Raw genomic sequence first — 20,163 nt, forward strand, 5'->3', positions numbered from 1 at the left:
CAAGAAGCTTCTGGAGTAACTTGGGAGGAATCCTCAGAGAAGGATTCCCAGAGAGCCATGGGAATGGAGGAGACCAATGAGGAAAGAGGGTAGAAAGAGAAGAGGATCACGGAATCTACCTACAGGAGATGGAGGGTGAGAAGGAACAGTCTAGAAGCAGGGCCTTAAGAATTGTGGGCTCATTCCTCCAACTCACTGCATTTGACCTAAAACTTCCTGTTTACAGAAACAAAATCTATCTGAAAAAGGTCAGCACTGCTTCTCTAAAACGTTCTTCCTCCAGTCAAAAACAAGAAGAAGCTGCAGAGGATAAATTCGGCTGACTCATCCATTCTGCGTCCTTATTAAGCCACTCCATTACTGGCAATGAACACCACCAAGACAAAAATGAGGCCTTTCATGTGACATCTTATTGCAGTTTGTAAGGCAAAACATTTCTGTGAGAGCCATAAGCGCTGTTGTCCCAACCTGGTGAATCAGAACTGAATGCTACAGATGTTTTGAAGGCTTTACAGCTCTCGGGGTGGCAAACAGAGTCAAGCAGGATCCCTCCAACCCTTCTGCCTCGTCTTCAAGAACTCCACTCTTGCATGAAAACTTTGGACCTCTTAGTTTCAGAAGCTATCTGGGGTGGGCAAACTTTTCCTGAAAAGGACTAGGTAGTAAATATTGTAGGATCTGAGGGCCACACAGCATTCGTTGCAATTACTACTCAGTTCTGCCACTGTCCTGAGAAAGCAGCTACAGACAAAACAAACACAACGGTATTTGTAAAATCAGGAGTCTGGCGGGGTTTGGCTACAGGTCATAGTTTGGGGACCCTGAGGATAGAGGAAAAAGCACAGAGCAAAACCAGACAGTGGATTCCGGTTCCAGGCCCCCCCACCCCCACCCCACCCGCGTTCACCAGCTATGCCTCTGCAGTAAAATTTCCTCATCCCTGGAATTGGGATAATTATTATTATTGGCATATTTACCTTATTAGGAAACTGAAGGAGATAAGGAATGTGAAACCACTTTGTAAACGTGTAGATCCTATGCAGACAAAAGGAATTGTTTCTTACAGCCCCAGGAAATGCTGACAGGCTCAGGTGTCTTTCCCTCCCAAATAATCTAAAAAAGGAAAACCCTGCTGCTGCCCTTTGAGAGGCAGCAGATCCAGGAAAATCCCAGGCCTTGTGGCAAACGCCTGCTCTCCCCACTGTTGCCCCCATATCAAAGAAAGAAAGAACCATCTCACTCGGGACTTCTTTTTCTTAAGCCCATGGAATGAATCCCCTTACCAAGTTTAAGAGATACTCTCAAAAGACAGAGTGGTTTTTAAAGGTACTTAGATTGCTGGGAATCACTGTTTTTGGACAAAGCGGCTGGGGTGCCTGTTTTCTTTCTTGGAGAAAGGATAACTTGAAATTGCAGAACCACTTCCTGTAGAGGAATACAAAAAATGATTTGGGGCAGGGGTACACTAGGCCCTACAGGTCATCTTCCGTCACTTTATAAGTTGTCGTGGTGGTGGCCTGCGGGAGAGAGGCCTTTCAATTTTCTCTGTTTTTTCCTCACTCTCCCCTGAGACAACCTAGTAGGAAACTAATTTCTCACTTTTCAACCAGTGGATTTACAAGTCACTCTTTTCCTGAGAGCTATCCGGCCAGGTGAGCGAAAAGAGAAAAAAGGCCTATAGTCAGACTGTGCCATTTTGCTCAAATTTGGTTCTGAACTCAAACTTAGCCCACGGAGATTGTCCAAAATCTGCTCCTCTTAAACTATTAATAATATGTTAAAGATGGTCACCATCTTTGACTTTTCAAAAGTTTCAATAGAACAAATAAACCCCGTATTTTAGGAAAGGGGGAGGACTGGTTCCTGCTAGTGAGAAATAAATACACACACACAGACACACACACATTTACAAAGGCAGGCAGCTTTTAAAACTGTTTTGAAAGAAAAAACTTCATTGACTATTTGAACTAGGATTCCAACAGAAATACACGTTAATGCAAAGTGTGAATAAAGGGCTTCCCTAGTGGCGCAGTGGTTGAGAGTCCGCCTGCCGATGCAGGGGACACGGGTTCGTGCCCCGGTCCGGGAGGATCCCACATGCCGCAGAGCGGCTGGGCCCGTGAGCCATGGCCGCTGAGCCTGCGCGTCCGGAGCCTGTGCTCCGCAGCGGGAGGGGCCCCGACAGTGAGAAGTGTGAATATAGCATAATGAGTATTTAAAAATAAACTAAGCATGCCACAAATTTTAACAAGAATTGCTAATTTATTGACTCTTGAGTGGCGTTTGGTATGGATTATCCCATTTTAGGAATTTCAGTATTTTAGGAATATGTGTGTCACCTCATAGCCCTGGTTTTAACAGGAAAAGGTTTTCTCCAGTTTGGAGGAATTGTGGTTACTGTGTTTAAGTCTTACTTTTTTTCTAGCCACACCCTATCCAGGTAAATCTAACAGGGGAGGCGAGTTCCTCTCCTACATCAGCACTGGTGTGAACCGGAGCCCACTCTGTCCGGACCACCTTCCATCACCACACTGAACGCAGAGCACTTCTGGTGCTCTCCTGCAGGGCACATACCTGCTCCAAGATGGCAGGTGACACTGATTATCAACTAAGTTGAGCTAAGATGACAGTTCCCTGCAGTCTAAGGAGAAGGGGTATCCTTGACTCTGCCCATCGTGACCCATGGTGCTGGGCCAAAGACAGCATGAACTGAGCCCATGCCCTGGATCGTGGGCACAGTGGAAACCCAGGAGCTTTTCCCTCGCGAGGAACACCTGGCCTCAGCCCCGGGCAGAGCTGGTGTGAGAACAGACAGGAAGGAGGGCAGTCCCCACCAGAGTTACCTGCATCAGTGGAAGGTGTCAGCTGGGAAGGCTTGAAAAAAGTATTGTCAGCCTCACGACACGGGGAGGCAGCCAAGTCAATCTTGGAGCTTGTGAACAGAGGCGTCCAAGGACAGCGTCCTGGGAGCACTGCCCGTTCTTCCTTTGAAGTAAGAGAGAAGTCACCGCCTATTTCAGCTGAGCCCCGGGCAGAGGAGCTGCCCATGGAGTCCACAGTGCCCTTCGACAATGATGTCTCCGCCACGGAGTCCCCAAGAGATAACGGTGAAGGGCCCAAGGGAGAGGCAGTGTCCCAGGCAACACGGCTCTCTCTGTTCCCCACTGCTGGCACCTGGGGGGGCAAGTCCTGCAGCTGTTGCTGCTCACACTGGGGGTTAATCCAGGCAGCTCTGTGCCTCGTAAACCTGATGTTTGATGCGCAAGAGAGGTGGTCCGTGTCCAGGAGGCTGGGCGAACCATCAATGTCGCCAGGGTCATTGCTGATTCCTTCCCAGGGGTCCACAGGAGAGTCCTGCCGGCCCGCCGACTGTGACACCATCTTCGAGGCTCAGGGCTGGTGTGAATTCCCTTGTGCTGTTAGATTAGGACCTTGAACTCACCACCTGGTCAGCTAGAGGGCTGGGGAGCTTACCTGCAATGAGCAAGAATCATTCACGATAAACAAGGGCTTGATCATATTTTTAACTCCAAATTCTTTTAAGGAAGCAAAGAAACAAGAAATAAAGTTTGTACTTCGTCCTATACAACACAGTAAATTCTGCTTGGATTTAAAAGGAAAAAATTAATAAATGAATCAGCCATAAAACTAGAAGCAAATGTAAGGGATATGACATTGGGATAGGAAAGGGATTTCAAAGCATAAAAATATTATTTTTATACAAGGATAAAGTCGTATAAGGATACTGCTGATAAAAAAACAGGTAAAAATGTAAAACATCCATGCATTAAATGTCAAACTCAAAATGGGAATGCCATCTGGAAGTAAAGATACATGTTCATAGTTTCTTATTTCTATTTAGTTTGTGTTTGTATTTCAACAAAGTAGGCATGTGAAACTGAGAACAACCAATAGCACCAAAAACTTTTGCTTTGTATAACTTTACATAAGCCTGTAATACTTACTTAGATTATAACAGCAATACAAATTTACGATTAGCTTACAATATCTAAAGACCACACTACAAACCTAGACTCTGTCTTTAAAATGGTCCGCTCACTTTTCAGCCCTGTCTTTAGCTTTAGTAAATTAGGCAGTGATTACAATGTTGAGAGCCACACAAATGAGAAGCGCTCTCATCACTAATTACAGGCCCAGCACATGTGTCTTCCTAATGTTCTCCCACTGTCCTTCACGTTGTCAAGCTCCAAACAGCCTTCAACAGCCAAAGCAAGGTTGGCAGGGGGAAGGTTTAGAGATGGAGGTGTCTCCTTGGGCAGTGACCCTAAAGGAAGGGTGAAATCCATGGGCACACTGCAGTGAGCCTCCGACTTTGGTCCTCATAAAGTTCCAGGGCTTTGGGCTTCCCTGGTGGCGCAGTGGTTGAGAGTCCGCCTGCCGATGCAGGGGACACGGGTTCATGCCCCGGTCTGGGAAGATCCCACATGCAGTGGAGCGGCTGGGCCCGTGAGCCATGGCCGCTAAGCCTGCGTGTCCGGAGCCTGTGCTCCGCAGCGGGAGAGGCCACAACAGTGAGAGGCCCGCGTATCACAAAAAAAAAAAAAAAAAAGTTCCAGGGCTTTAAACACCATCATTATGTATAGGCAGCTCCCACATGGATCTCTATTCCTGACCTCCCCTGAACTCTGGGCTAGCGTATCTTACTGCTTATTTGACGTTTGTCAAGAAGGCATCACAACCTGATATATTCAAAAGAGACACTGATTTTTCCCCCCCAAATCTGCTCCTGCCTGGTTTTCCCCATCTCAGCAACCCCCTAGTTGCTGAAGCCCCGAATGTAGGAGTCAGTACTGACCCTACCTTCCCAGGCTCTCCATCTTTAACCTACCAGCAAGCTTATATCTACAGCCACCACCCTAGGGTAAGTCAGCATCTTCTCCCACTGGATCTCCCACCATCTTCCCAATGGCCTCTGTGCTTCCGCTCTCACCTATTTATAATCAAGTTATTCAGAGATATCTTTTATAAACCTAAATCATTCCCCTAATCGACCCCCCCCCCCATAGCTTCCCATCAAATCTGGAATAAAATCCAAAATCCTTACCTTGTCCTCCAGGCATGACATGATCTTGTCCTGCAGACCTCTCTCGCCTGGCTAACCTCCAGAAGTCCCAACCACGCAGCAAACTCGAGTCCCACACGCCCTTGCCCACTCTCTGGGCCCCGTTGTAATCTCTCTGCTTGGACCACTCTTCCCTCAAATGATCACACATCTGGCTCCTTCCTGTCTTATGAGTGCCTGGGTTTATGAATGACTTCCTCAAAGAAGTCTTTCCTAACTACCTCTCTTAACGTAGTTCCCTGGTTACGCCTTCTCATATCACTTTGCTCAATTTTCATCACAGTAGTTCTCACTTCCTGATACTTCCTGTCATCTCTGCCCAGCCCCCTGACTAGAAGTTCCAGGAGAGCAGGGGCCTTGTCTAAGAGTGGCAGATGGGGGCTCAATAAAAGTTACAGACTGAATGAATAAATCCAACAAAGTGGAAATAAAGTCATGGGTAGAGGAAAGACGTCTGTGGTCGATACAACTGCTCTATTATGGTAGCAGATTTACTCATCAGGGATGAGAGTGAATCAATGTTTCCTAAAGATACAAAATTTTTCTCACCCAATGCTTACAAATAGACCAAAAGAAGGTAATGTGGAAACTGGGTTTTCTTGATTTGTGGGTCCTCCATTGTAGGTCATAGTTTTTGGAGTGATGTAGGACATCTATGTATATATATCATCCTGAGAACACAGCACAAGCTCCAACTCACCAGTCACAAAATATCACAGGATTTGGTGAGAACGGCCAGCGCTCACCGCCTGAAGTGTTTCATCTTCCTTCTTCCGACCTCAAATCTCACTTTGTGCACCAATTTCTCTTTGTCGCACATATTTTCCTCTCCAGTAATTTCGAGTGTTATAATTACCAAAAACCCCACTCATGACTATGGTTTTATAAAATGCCCAAAACACAGAAGCCTGGAGTAAAAAGTGAAGCAGTGTCACTGCACCAAGCCCCCACCAATCCTACTTCTTTCCCAGAAATAACATCGTCAACCATTTTATTCCATCCAGACCTTTTTCTATGAATTAACATACATATGTCAGATCAGAAGATATGTCTTATTTTCTTTTTTATATACACACGAGATCATACTAAACGTACTCTAAACATACCTTCTTTTTCTCTCATCAACATGTCTTGAGGGTATATATTCTTTTTTTAAATTATTTATGGCTGTGTTGGGTCTTCATTGCTGCATGAGGGCTTTCTCTATTTGTAGCAAGCGGAGGCTACTCTTCGTTGTGGTGCGCGGGAGGTGGCTTCTCTTGTTGCGGAGCACGGGCTCTAGGCACGCAGGCTTCAGTAGTTGCAGCACACGGGCTCAGTAGTTGTGGCTCGTGGGCTCTAGAGTGCAGGCTCAGTAGTTGTGGCTCATGGGCTCTAGAGCACAGGCTCAGTAGTTGTGGCGCATGGGCTTAGTTGCTCTGCGGCATGTGGGATCTTCGCGGACCAGGACCCATGTCCCCTGCACTGGCAGGCAGATTCTTAACCACTGCGCCACCAGGGAAGTCCCATTGAGGGCGTATATTCTTCACCTTAACTATTTTACCACTTTTTATGGTACAAATATATCATAAGTTCTTAGCCAGACTCCTATTGATGAAACTTTTCAGTTTTTCACTATTATAAAATATACAGCAATGAACATCTTCAATCATGTTGCTTTTGATTGACTTTCTTTTACTAGATCTTTTCTTTCACTAGTGCCAATTTTAGTTCTGAGTCCATAGCCCATGATAATTTCACTATTTCCAAGAGAATGAAGCTATGTCAGTCATGTTTTATTCTCAATTTTCTGCACATCATATCTGGTTTTGTGTGTGAGAGATGATTACAGATATGAAATCATATGAAAAACACACAACCTCAAACAAATGGTAAGCAGTAGTGATACCTGTGTTTTTATAAACAGTTTTAAAGTTAACAATTCAAAGAGAATGACGTTATTTATGAGCCTCCCAGATATGGAATCAACAGCACTGAGCAAAAACAGACTTCCTTATAAAGAGTAATTTTCATAAGCAGGTGTTTGTTCTACTTCCTTCTAGAAAGATGTTCTTGCTTCACACAAATAGCCGGCAGGTGCTGGCTTTGCCAGGTTACAGAATAAGAACATTTTAGAGCTGCAATAGGCCCACAGAAAGTCAAAGCCATATCTAAGGTCACAGCTGGGTAGTGGCAGAGAAAGGATGACAAGCCAGGTTGGACACTCATTAGGAAGCGTGTGTTTCTCTGACATGCAGACTGACACAGAGGAGAGAGCAATGACTGGAGATAAAGTCCAGACCCTGGAGATGAGAGATCATCTCCATTTCTTGATCTTTGGGGCAACAGATAATTCAGGAGATACCAAGATATTGTTGCTGGTTGTGTTGCTTATTGTCACATTGCTTGTAGTCTGTTATTCAATTAAACCAATATTCATTGAGCGTCTACTACACGACTGGCAGTGTTTTTGCTCTGGTAGCACTGGCGTAACAGTGGTGACTGAAGTAAGTTTCCTGCCCTCCAGTAGCTTACATTCTGGTGGAGGGGAGACAGGGACTAAACACATTCATAAATTTCAGGCACTGACTGACAGCAGGTAACATGGATCTAAGGAATGCTTGGCATCTTCTCAAAGTCCTTCCCGCTGTCACAAATGAGCTCCCTTGAATCAGAGATGCTGAGGCGCAAAGATAAAATCAATTTCCAAACACATTTCAAAGGAAGAGAAAGCCAGTTGCAAAGCTTACTGTCGGTTCTATTGAGATTTTCCTACTGAACGTAAACACAGATTACTAGTTAACACATGTGCCGCAGCAAAGGCCCTAGACAAAGGAAAGACTCCAGGACTCGACCCGCAACACCCCAAGTCATTCTGGAAGGTCCCTGAGCACTGGAGTCATTGGTCCCATTGAGAATGACTGCATTACTAGGGCCACTGCTGAGGTACAGTGGCCGCTGCAAAGATGCAACCTTTGCAAGAGGGGCGGATGACTCACCGTGAACCTCTATAGAGACCTGCAAGACAAAAGTCTTGCAGACCTTAAGCAGCCAGCGTTTTGATGGTAGCGAGAAGATGGCTTTAGCTCCTAATACCCCTAAGAATCTTAAAGATCCTCCAGGGCTAGGAGCAAGCATGTCAGGTTTAGGATTTAGGATTTTCTCTGCCTCAGCACTAGTACCTGAATACATAACTGGGAGCATCAAAGACTCATCTTAAATGTGACCTTCTCTGTGAGGCCTCCCTGGTCACCCTATAAATAATGGCAACTGCCCCTCCCCCGTAGTTCCTCTCCCCCTTCGCAACTATCTTTCTCTCCTTACTCCTCAGAGCTACCCCTCATTTCATTTAACCTCAGTGACTAACACCCACTAGAATGTAAAATCTTTGAGGGCATTTTAAAAACTTTTAATTTTCTTCAATGATCTGTCCCTAGTATCTAGAACAGGGGCATATCATAGGTACTCAATAAATATATTGAGTATATGAATAAAAGAATGAACAAACTAACCAACAGTACCTAAGTATGGTTATACTGGTTATTTCTGTTGCCCAAGAAAGGAAGCCAAGAACAGACGTCACCCTGTAGAAGAAACTGGAGATCACGACCTAAAATACCTGCCAACCATTTCCTTAGAATAAAGGGTATTAGAGAAATCACAAACGAGAGTTGAGGGTGAAAGGTCAAATTCATTTCTCTCAGTTTCATGGTGTTTTGCTGAGCATATGCCAGGTGAGAGACAAAAGCAAGCAGAGAATGAAATGACCTTTAACCACAGCATGTGAGCTCTTTGGTTAACACAGTTCCCAGGACCTCTTCCCATCTTTCTGTATCTACTTCCCTTCGTGCTTTGACTTTAAGCAAAGGCTAATATCCCCCAAGGATGTCTACAGACTCAAGCGATCACAGATCACACAGAAACCTTTAAGATGCCCAATAATGCAACTCCATAGCTTCCATGACAGTGGCCAGGAATCAGAGTAAACTGCAGTTTTGAGACAGCTGCACCTTCACTGCACATGTGCTGAATGCTGTGTTCTCATACGAAAAGCACCAGGAAGGAAACAGTGCCACACCGCAATGGTGGCTGGTGACATCACAGGACTCCTCTCCGTCCAAGTCAACCTTTGGCAATGACCCTTCATTTTGAAGGTCTGTTGTCAGAAGAACACAGAGGAAGGACAGAAAGCAGGGTGGGGTGGGAAGGGGAAGACCCAGCCAGGGAAAAGGTCAAGGAAACCCAGATATTTGCCTAAGAAAACTGCAGGGTTGCACAAGATGCACAGATGACTAACTTTCTGTGGCCACTGCATCCGTCTACTCACCACTCTCGTTCTGCACAATGAAAATTTATGATATTTCGCGTGTTATTAGGCCAATTTGGGAGCTGAAATGCAGACCTTTAGGGGACTTGCCCAAAGCCTCACCATTAGTAATCAGCAGAAGTAGAATAAAAATAAAAGTCCAACACCTGATCCAAAGCTCCTTCCACTGGTATTTACATGTTCCATTTGGGCTGAAATTAGCAGGATATTTTCAATTTCTTTAGCAAAGTAATTTTAAGAATTTCCCCATCAAAATTGTCACAAAGCATGGGATTAATGACCACACAGCTACATATGTTTGATCCCATGCCTTTAGAACAGTTGTCCCCAGAATTTTATATGACTTCCTACTTGTAAAAAAAAAAAAAACCTTTGCATTTACATCTCCAATATAGGACTATTTACTTATAAACCTTACATATACACAGATATTCTAATACATTGTATAATTATAAAGCATCATTGAAAAGATGCAAGAACATAGCATTTTGTTCTTGTTTTCCAATGAATCATCTTGTACCCTAAAGGTACATAACTTCCACTTTGGGGACCACTGCTCAAGTAATGCTTTACTCAAAAATCAATAACAGGGGCTTCCCTGGTGGCGCAGTGGTTAAGAATCCTCCCACCAATGCAGGGGACACGCAGTCAAGCCGTGGTCCAGGAAGATCCCATGTGCCACTGAGCAACTGAGGCCACGCACCACAACTACTGAGCCTGTGCTCTAGAGTCCGCAAGCCACAACTACTGAACCCGTGCGCCACAACTACTGAAGCCCGCGCACCTAGAGCCCGTGCTCTGCAACAAGAGAAGCCACCACATTGAGAAGCCCACGCATTGTAACAAAGAGTAGCCCCTTCTCGCCGCAACTAGAGAAAGCACGCGCATAGCAGCGAAGACCCAACGCAGCCAAAATATAATTTAAAAAAAAAGAAACAACAAAAAACATCAATAACAAAAAGGCTTCTACATGAATATAATTAGATAACTAAATAAGACTTAGAAAAATATGAATACAAAAATTTACCCAAAGTAAGGGTGGGTACCTGCACTTGAAAGATAGCTAGATTCCCATATTTGGGCAAAATAAACTGGGGAGCTATATTATTGAAAGAAAACAGTCTGACAGTTCCTCAGATGGTTCAACATCCAGTTACCATTTGAACAAGCAATTCCACTCCTGGCTATATACCCAAGAGAAATGAAAGTATATGTTACCACAAAAATTTACACATGAATTTTAAAAATCAAGATGTAACTGACACACAGCCGCGTATAAGTTTAAGGTTTACAGCATAATGATTTGATTTACATACACTGTGAAGCAATGATCACAGTATGTTTAGGGAACATCCATCCTCTCGTATAGGTACAAAATCAAAGAAATAGAAAAAAACGTTTTTTCTTCTGATGAGAACTCTTCGAATTTCCTCTCTTAACAATTTTCATATATAACATACAGACGTGTTAATTCTATTATAATCATGTTGTACATTACATCACTAGCACTTATTTGTGTTATAGCTGGAAGTTTGTACCTTTTGACTATCTTCATCCAATCCCCCTCCCCTCCCCCTCCAACCTCATCACTGGCAACCACAAGTCTGATCTCTTTCTCTATAAATTTGTTTGTTTTTGAAGTATAATTGACCTACAACACTATGTTAGTTCCCGTTACAAAACAGTGATTTGATGTTTCTATACCTACGTGAATGTTAATGGCAGTATTATTCATAATAGCTAAAAAGTGGAAACAACCCAAATGTTCATCGACTGAAAAATGGATAAACAAAGTACACTACAGCCATATAATGTAATATTATTCAGCCATCCTAAGAAGGGAAGTACTAATGCATGCTACAACATGGATGAGCCCTGAAAACATCCTACGAAGTGAAAGAAGCCAGTGACAAAAATATTTCTTATGTATTTATTTATTTATGAATGAATGAAATGTCCAGATAGGCAAATCCATAGGACAGAAAGCGGATTAGCAGTTGCTTTGGGGGATGGGAAGATAGGGAGTAACAGGTCAAAGGTATCTTTTTGAGGTTCTAAATGTTCTCAAACCAACTGTGGGAATCCTGGCACATACCTGTGAAGACACTAAAACCACTGGATTGTACACTTTAATTGGGTGAATTCTATGTTATGTCAATTCTATCTCAATCTCAATAATGCTGTTGAAAAAATGAAATGGGCCAAGTACGCATCTCCCTTCAAAAAGGTCTGAGAAGACTATAGAGCACTGGTATTCCGTGTGCCACAGGGATCAAAGGAGCACAAGCTGTAAGTCAGGCTGAGAAAAAAAGCACTGAAAGCTAAAAGGGGAAAAAGAGAGTAGATAAAGGGAGTACGGAATAAATGTGCCTAAAGTAGGCATGGAGAAGGGAGAGAGTAAGTAGAAGTGAAAATGCCATGACTGAACTATGTAGGAAAAAAAAAAACCCAAGGGAGAGTAAGGACAATACCATCAGCATGATGGCTGAATAATGGGGAAACGATTGTCTACACTGAGGGCTCCAAGCATCCACCCTTATCTTTACACAAGCACTGCAGGGGAGGTTCTGCTGGTCCCAATTTAGAGATGGGAAAACAAAGTCAAAGAGATTACGTATCATGGTCATGTTTGGTTAAGTGCCTACCTTTTAGAAATATATACAGAAGGATTTAGAAATAATTGATAGAATTTCTTGAATTTGCTTTAAAATAAAACAGTGCCGGGGAGGTGGATATGGATGAAACACAATTGGCCATTTTGATCATTGTTGAAGGTGGGAGAAGGGCACATAGACTGTTCTCTCTACTTAATGGTTGAAATTTTCCATAAGAAAATTCCCAAGTTAAAAAAAAAAACCTTCAACATGTGCTATATCTGTCTGTGTCCCTAAGTTACCTCTCTGACCCCCTTATTTACCTCTGTACCCCTACACCTCTATACCCCTCTGCAACCCTACACCACTATACCCCTTTACACCCCTACACCCTCCTACCCCCCCGGTCTTACTCAAATTTACCTTTGGGTTGAGAATTTCCCTATCACCCTGTTAAAAACTGCATCCCTACAAGTATACCCTATCCCCATTTACTGCCTTTTTTTTTTTTTTCCACACTGCACAGCATGTGGGATCTTAGTTCCCTGACCAGGGATTGAACCCGTGCTCCATGCAGTGGAAGCGTGGAGTCTTAACCACTGGACCACCAGGGAAGTACCTGCGCTGTTTCTTTTTCCATAGCACTCATTATCCGTTCATTACTAACACTTAGATGGCGTTTACTATGTGCCTGACGCTGTTCCAAGCTTTCTACACACACACACACACATACACACCCCTGATCCTCCTAACAACCTATGAGGTAGATATGACAACACTGTCTTTATCTTACAGATGAGAAATTGAGGCATGGTTAGTCAATGGAGCCAGTTTCCCAGCCAGGCAGTCTCGCTCCAAATCCACATTCTAACCTACAACAGCACAGGGGTGAAGGGAAGACCTTTAAATAGCACGGATCCAAACATCACTCCAGATCATCAAAATTCACCAAGCGCGGACGGGCTGCTGTGAGCCTGGCCACATCAGTAACACTGACACGGTTACCTCCCTCAGCCCAAATCTCCATCGAGACCACACTCTAAATTAAGAGTGAGAACCTCCCCCCAAAAAAGATTTTACGTAGGTCACAGGACAGTTCAAATGATTTGACAACTGAACCGTATTGTTTAAAATACCCTTAATATAAGCATATATGGAAATTCAAGTTTCCTCACCCACCAGATTTAAACTGGCTGTCCCAAAAGCTGTCTTCTAAGAACAATTTCCAAACAAAGAAAGAGAGGATAGGGAAGTAACTTACATATATTTTCAGGACTCGGTTGTTCTCTGACCCACTATAGCTTGTTGGAATAAAAGGATGTAGAATGTAAGGATTAAAAAACAAACAAACAAACCCTCCACCCTCCAATTTTCATCACCTGAACTCAACCAGAGAAAAGCACGTGCTGGCTGTGAGTGTTATTCAATGTTACTTGCCAGAAAAACTCTGAGGTCTAATTTGCATTTATCTCTTTTAATAAACATAATGCTAAGGATCCAAGAACAGAACTCAAGAATTTTTTAAAACAAATTTCAAACCTAATTGTTGGGTAAATCACATTGTGTGTAGTCTCCTCCAGCTTTTACTCATTTGCCACCTGCCAGCCTACTGTTAACCGATGACAAAAACACTTTGACTCTGAAACTTCCCTTTACATGCTGAGAAGTATTTCTTTCACAGTTCACACTCCATGTTCACGTTGAGAAATAAAGCATTCGCTCAATTTGGAATTATTATCACTATTTTGTGGATGAGAAAACCGAGGCTCAGAAAAAAGAAGTAAAGACCACACAGCAACTTGGCAGCAAGCTCAGGGTCCTGAATCCCTGCTCCAGAGCCCTTAGTCTCACTCCTGACCACCTGTATGTGTGGGAGAAAACCCAGCGCAGAAGTTAAGAAACAAACACAAGAGTACCAATCAAATGTAATTGTTATGCCAACCTGAGAGAAATTCTCCACTACTAGCTGTGTGACCTTGGGCAAGGCACTCAACGTCTCTGTGCTTCAGTTTCTTTACAGACTTTTGTGAGAACTAAATGGATTGTAACATGCATATCAGAGTCTGGCACACAATAGTCTATAAAAGTTAGCTTTATTATCACCCTTTGTGTTATTTTATAAAGTATTAGACAATCTAGTTTTTTTATAAACTTATTTATTTATTCATTTATTTAATTTTTGGCTGCATTGGGTCTTCGCTGCTGCACGCGGGCTTTACTCTAGTTGCGGTGAGCGGGGGCTACTCTTTGTTGCGGGGCGCAGGCTCCTCATTGCGGTGGCTTCTCTTGTTGCGGAGCACAGGCTCTAGGCGCGCGGGCTTCAGTAGTTGTGGCACACGGGCTTCAGTAGTTGTGGCTCGCGGGCTCTAGAGCGCAGGCTCAGTAGTTGTGGCGCACGGGCTTAGTTGCTCCGCGGCATGTGGGATCCTCCCGGACCAGGGCTCGAACCCGTGTCCCCTGCATTGGCAGGCGGATTCTTAACCACTGCGCCACCAGGGAAGCCCCTAGACAATCTAGTTTTATTTCCCAATCTCTTAAATGAGTCATCTTTCAACTCCTTTTAGTTAAAATGGAAAAGCCAGTCAGAGGTCTTGTTTGGTATCATGAAAAGATACAATATGACATACAGGCTCTAGCATTGCTCACTTTTATAGCCTCTGGAAGGGCTGGACACGCTTATCTCAAATGGACTGCTTAAATTTTAACAGTAACACAACCAACCATGCGAATCTCTCCTTTCAGTATTAGATATATGAATCTAAATTTGGTAATAAGAGAAACTCTTCTAACTTGTCCTTGCTAATATGTGCTATGATTTGTGTGGGAAACATTTCCGGAGCTCTTTACCTAGCTTCCTCTAAAAGCATTCGAATTAAAATGCTTATTCTTGGATGTCTATCCTTGGCTCTGACAGAATTTTCCCCGCGTCAGAAAACAACAACTCCAACTTCAGAAAGCCAACAATGTTTTCGGAGCTAAACCTGTTCTCCTGAAGAACACGTGCAATCAAATCTAACCCCCCAGCCGCTCCAACAAAGACTTTCAACTTTCGTGCACTCTCCGAGCACCTCCCCCGCTTTGTACCCGCCCTAAAGAAGCTGATGAACAAGACAAAGTTCCTGTCCCCTGATGTCACACTGTGCTGGGCAGTTTCACGACGGCTGTGCCGTGAAGAGGAACTGCAACAAGAGATTGAGAAACAGACGCATCTCGCCCCTCTGACAGGTAACCAGGAAAAGGCCCTCACTGCCGCGAAGTTCCTGCCTTAACTCGGCTATGAGCAAGGTTCCGTCGGTGTCCAGGAAAAAGGTGTGGGCAGCAATGCTTAATTTGTACAAACCACACTTTATACTTTTCAAAATACCACCCTCCCTCCAATTCTCTTCCAAACCACCCAGTGAGGTGGGGCAGGAACCATCCCCACGCTTCTCACACTGAAGTTCAAAGAGGTTTCCTGACTTGCTGAGACCTCTGCTATTCGGCCTCAGGACAGGGTCTAAGAAACCCAAGTCTGCCGACCCTCAGTCCTTTGCACTTTGCCTGCACATCTTCAATTTAAAGATCCTTCCAAATTGCACTGGCATAACACAGGGAAGCTCTTGAATATCCCCTTTCCTTTGAGTCTTCGTTCCCATTAAGGCTAAAGGACCCCTCTTCTGAAGGTGCTCTACCTTCTCCAAGCCGACAGCATCAATTTCGCAGGAGGTCGGTAGCAAACCTCCCGCGCGGCCACGGGCAGGCGGGGTGAGGGTGAAACGCAGCATCCGCTATCCCCGCTGCAATCTCAGCAGGTGGATGTCACACCTGGCGCCCGGACGAAACCTTGCGCGGCGCTTTCGCACTCTAACGTAGTTCAGTTAAGCAGCCAAAAGTTGCTTGCCACCAGGTTTGGGCGTGTTAGGCGGGTGCTCCTCCGCAGACCTTCGCCTGCTGTGTGGGCGCTTTTTGTGGAACCGGGAAAAGCCACCGAGTCCGGAGCCCAGCGTCCGGGACCACGCAGGGCGCAGGATTCGCGCTTACTGAGAGTCGCCCCGCGCAAAAGTGCCTGGTGATCCGGCTCCTGCGCCCCTCGGACCCAAGCCGAGCACAGGGTCGTCCCGACCCCCGCCCCCTGCAAGGCAACTCCACAAAAATCCGCCACCCTTACCCAGATGCCCCCTCCTACCTTCTCCCGGGGGCGGGGGGGGAGGCGGGACTCGGCACTTCCCTGACCTACCTTGGGGTCCCTCGAGTCTCCGCTCTGTGCTCGCCTATCTGGCGTCCCTCCCCCTCTCCCCGCACCTCCCGCAGCTCTCGCGTCCCCGGCCCCGCCTGGCTCAACCAAGCGGCGGAAAACCATGTGGGCGCCGCGCGGCGTCTCGTCTCTGGCGCGGCTCCGAGCCGCCTTGCGCGGTCACTGCGCCCCCAAGCGGCCGAGAGAGGGAACGAGGAGGGGGAAGCGGCGCCCTGACGCCGCCACCCCCATCTCCCCGCGCCAACCAAAAAATCCGGGGCTCCGGCAGCAATCCGAGAAGCCCCCCAGGGAAGCGAAGCGCCACTCCCCGGCCTGCTGCTCGCGGGAAGACGCCAAAGAGGCGAGCTGGAAGCCACTCGGGCCCCCTGCGCTCCCCCCGACACCGGGCCCTGGGTGATGCGGGCTGGGGACCGCCGGAGCAGCTGTGCTCCCTTCTCCCTCGGTTCCCTCCGGAAATCCCACCCTACCCCTCGCTGGGGGCCCAGATGGAACCGCGCTTTCCGGGGTCGAAACGAGATAATCACACACCTGGCGGACTTAGATGTCCAACCCCAAAGCTCAAAGCATTCATCTTCAGCGTCAGTGCTATGGCCTGAAATGATCTTCCTTAGTAATTTGGATTCAAGTCTGCACTGCAATCAATGGGCCCAGCGGGGACCTGCAACTTACCCGGAGCGCGAGCCGCGTCTTTCTGACCTCAGCGGGCTGCTCCCCGCGGAACCCCACTCCGAGGACGCCACCGCCAGCTTTCGTTCAACCTAATCGTCCTTGACCGCCTGCAGCGAGGGTTTGGAAACCCATCACAGCTGTGCCGCGCAGAGCACGCAGATCGCGGTGGAGGCTGGCGAGAAGCAGCCAACCAATACAGAAAGTTTTCACAAATAGAAACCTAAGCCCTGACAGTACGGCTGAGTGCACGGCGTCCCTCGGCCCCTAGGGAGCTTCAGCGCGCTCCAGCAGCGCCCTAACGTCTCTAGGGGAAAGAATCTCCCAGTTACCTGCTCCGGTAACAACACGCAGGTGAGCCAGTCCTGGCCCTTCTGCTCGGTAGAACCAAACCCGCACCGCAATCCTTTTGGTTCCTTGGCTTTGTCCTTTGTCACTTCCAGGAACATGGAAGTGACATTGTGGAACCATGTCAGAGGTATTTTTGGCTTTATTTGCCGGGGGTCTCTCTGAAACATCCCCCTCCTTGGCGCAGCCTGGCGTGGAGTTAGTTAAGGGGCGGCGCCGCGTAGACGCTGCTTCTTCTGATGAAGACCTAAGGGAGAATCAAGATCAAAAGCCCGGTGAACGCTAGCTGTCAGTCACCCGCTTCCATTGAGGGCAGCCGTTGTGGAGCCTAGTTTGGCTTAGACCTGGAAGAGCTCTAGACATTTGGGGTTCTGTCTCAGGAATTCACGTCTGCTGAAGGCCGACTGGGAAGGGCTTACACTAAACTAGATCAAGAAAGGAAAGGGCATGGGATGTGTGCTAACGTTTGCCAAGTCTCTGCTATGTGCCAGGTACTTTTCCTGATTATTTTCAACATCCCCGAGAATAACAAATCATTTATTCCCATTTCACAGAGGAGGGATCTGTGGCTTAGAGAGGTTAAGTCACTTGCCCAAGGTCACACAGCCAGGAAGTAGCACAGTCAGGCTTTGAAAGCAGATGTATCTAACACAAAACCCCATGTCCAATTGCCACTGTGCCACTAGCAAGACACAGAGGAAGAATGAAATGACACAGAAGGGGCCAAGCCAGAGCCTTTCTAAGGAATATTTAAAGGAGGAATCAGGAGGAAGCTGAGAGAAAGAATCTTAAAACAAGGGCAAATGTCATGCAAAGTAAATCAGAGAGTCTACTAGTCAAAATCAAACAAACAAACAAAAAACAACAACAGCAAGAAAAACTGAGTAGGTACTAGACTGCACAGAGTCTCAGGCAAGAAAAGTATTCTTGTAGAGAGACCAGGAGATTTTGCACCAAGACGATAAGGTTTGGTCAGTTCCCTCTGAAGCCACTTTGAAATCATCTTTACTAACAGGTAAAGAGGTAAATAGCCCGGCCTATGCACTGTTGTGTGGGGCATTCTATAAATTTGAATGTACACATTCCACATCTAATCACAGATAAAGGAAGCCCATGTTCTGGAGGAGTATCTCTAGAATTAAGAAAATTCGAGGACAGATTTTTCAAATTAGGAATACTCACTGGAAATCTGCCCTGGCCCCTCAGGGATCTGGAAGTAGAATTTTCCAGTCGCTAAATGCTGAGGGATAGGCTTTCCAAGACTGCCTTATTGATTGGTCAGTCCTGAAAAAGTCACAGATAATTACAAACCAAGAACCATGCAGGAGAAGCAGAGGCAAGTTTTATTTTTCATGGGGAAGGTCATCTGCCAGGTCATAGTGCCCTCCAGGCCCCAGGTCTCAAGGGCAGTGAGAACAAGTACCAGGAACAACTTAGCGCTTCAGCCAGCAGGGTTCCCCCCCAGCACCCGTTGGTCACACACAAAGCTCCTTTGTGACCGGGACAGCCTTGTAGGAGACTAGAAGCCTGGCAGCTGCCCGTCCAAACCCAGCCGGGCTGCACAAGGAGTTATTTGTGCCGGGAGCAGAGACGCGACCCTGCTTTTGAGCTCAGCTGACAGAGCCAGCAAAGGGGAAATCAGCTTCTGTACAGAGCAGGGAGGAACTGAGCTGAAACGAACAGCAGGAGGAGCTTCAGGAAGGCACCTAATGGTATGGTCACCATGCAGACGTGCAGGGATGAAGAGGCCATCCTGTGTGGGAGGGAAGCCGGGACACGCGCCAGGGGATCTGAGAGATACCCACTTTTTTTTAACCCACAAAACCCCAAATCTGTATGATTCCATTTACATGAGGAAGCTAGAATAGGCAAATTCATGCAGACAGAAAATAGAATAGAGGGTACCAGGTCCTGGAGGAGGGAAAATGGGGAGTTGTTTCATGCGTACAGAGTACCTGTTTAGGATGCTGAGAAAGTTCTGGATATGGATAGCGGTGATGGTTGCACATTACTGCAAAAGTACTAAATGCCACTGAATTATATTCTTAAAAAATGTTTAAAATAGTGTCATGTATATTTACCATAATGAAATATATATGTATTTTATTATAATAAATACATACGTACGTATTGAAAATCTACTATCACGATGTGACACTTCTTTGGAGTAAAAGCCCAAGTGAAAGCACGATGCTAAGAGAGGGGCCCCGACCTCTGGGGATTAGTTTCTTAAATTTTAATAAATCTTGCTCTCTTTTGCTTTCCTTCAGGGGTGTCAGAGACCAGCTTTGGGGAAGGAAGAAGAGTCCCGCCATTTTACTATTTGCTTCTGCTGTGATAGGTAGCCTGGGGTTTGTTAGTGGCATACTCAGAGATACCACGCCCTGAAAGAGCCTCTTTACCTGTAAGAGACAGAGACAGCTAAAACAAAAGGATTGTGGCCCCAGGTGAAAATACTCTTTGCTTCAAGGAATACCAGGCACCGACAGTCCCACAGCTTCAGGCAAACCCCGATGCCCAGGGTCAGCCTGTTCCACGGAGATGTCAGGATGAGGGGCCTGTGCCCTTGGCCTGGCAGATAATGAGTAAATATTGCCCTCTATTCCTCCTCCTCCTCTCTCTCTTTATCACGCAATTCCTGCTTTTCCTTTCTGAAGATGCTCTCAGCTGGACGAGTAGAACCGGAAGCTGCACCTGTTCTCTGGTCCCTTTTCGTGATGAAAAATGTGGTATGCACAAAACTCTGAGGTCTCGCATGAGTGCATTGGTAAACGGTTATCTGCGTTAGAACTAAAAATATTAAGTTGTTTGCATTCTGTCTTGCCCACTAGATTGTGGACCCAGAGGACCTTACTTATTTCTGAATTCCTTCCCCCACGATGCCTCCTCCCCAGGACCCAGTCCTGTACTTCATATGTTTTAGGTGTTTCAT

At 46.0% G+C, this 20,163-nt stretch overlaps 1 protein-coding gene across 3 annotated transcripts in view; it reads right to left on the reverse strand.

Annotated features, from left to right (window-relative positions):
• Positions 1-17,068, reverse strand: part of RUBCNL (rubicon like autophagy enhancer) — a 38,808-nt gene extending 21,740 nt beyond the window's left edge. For 2 of the 3 annotated variants that reach the window (XM_029210348.1, XM_029210345.1), the window contains exons 1-2: positions 16,887-17,068; positions 2,844-3,474 (exon numbers count right to left, since the gene is read on the reverse strand). In XM_029210348.1, the coding sequence (XP_029066181.1) occupies positions 2,844-3,381 (538 nt within the window). In that variant the 5' untranslated portion in view covers positions 3,382-3,474; positions 16,887-17,068. Of the gene's footprint in view, positions 1-2,843; positions 3,475-16,199; positions 16,214-16,886 lie in introns of those variants that run through there. The other variant, XM_029210346.1, reaches the window with a different exon arrangement.
• Between the last annotated feature and the right edge of the window lie 3,095 nt (positions 17,069-20,163).

Source organism: Monodon monoceros, unplaced genomic scaffold, assembly GCF_005190385.1.
Source record: "Monodon monoceros isolate NGI ecotype Baffin Bay Population unplaced genomic scaffold, NGI_Narwhal_1 Super_Scaffold_8, whole genome shotgun sequence".
NCBI classification, from domain to species: Eukaryota; Metazoa; Chordata; class Mammalia; order Artiodactyla; family Monodontidae; genus Monodon; species Monodon monoceros.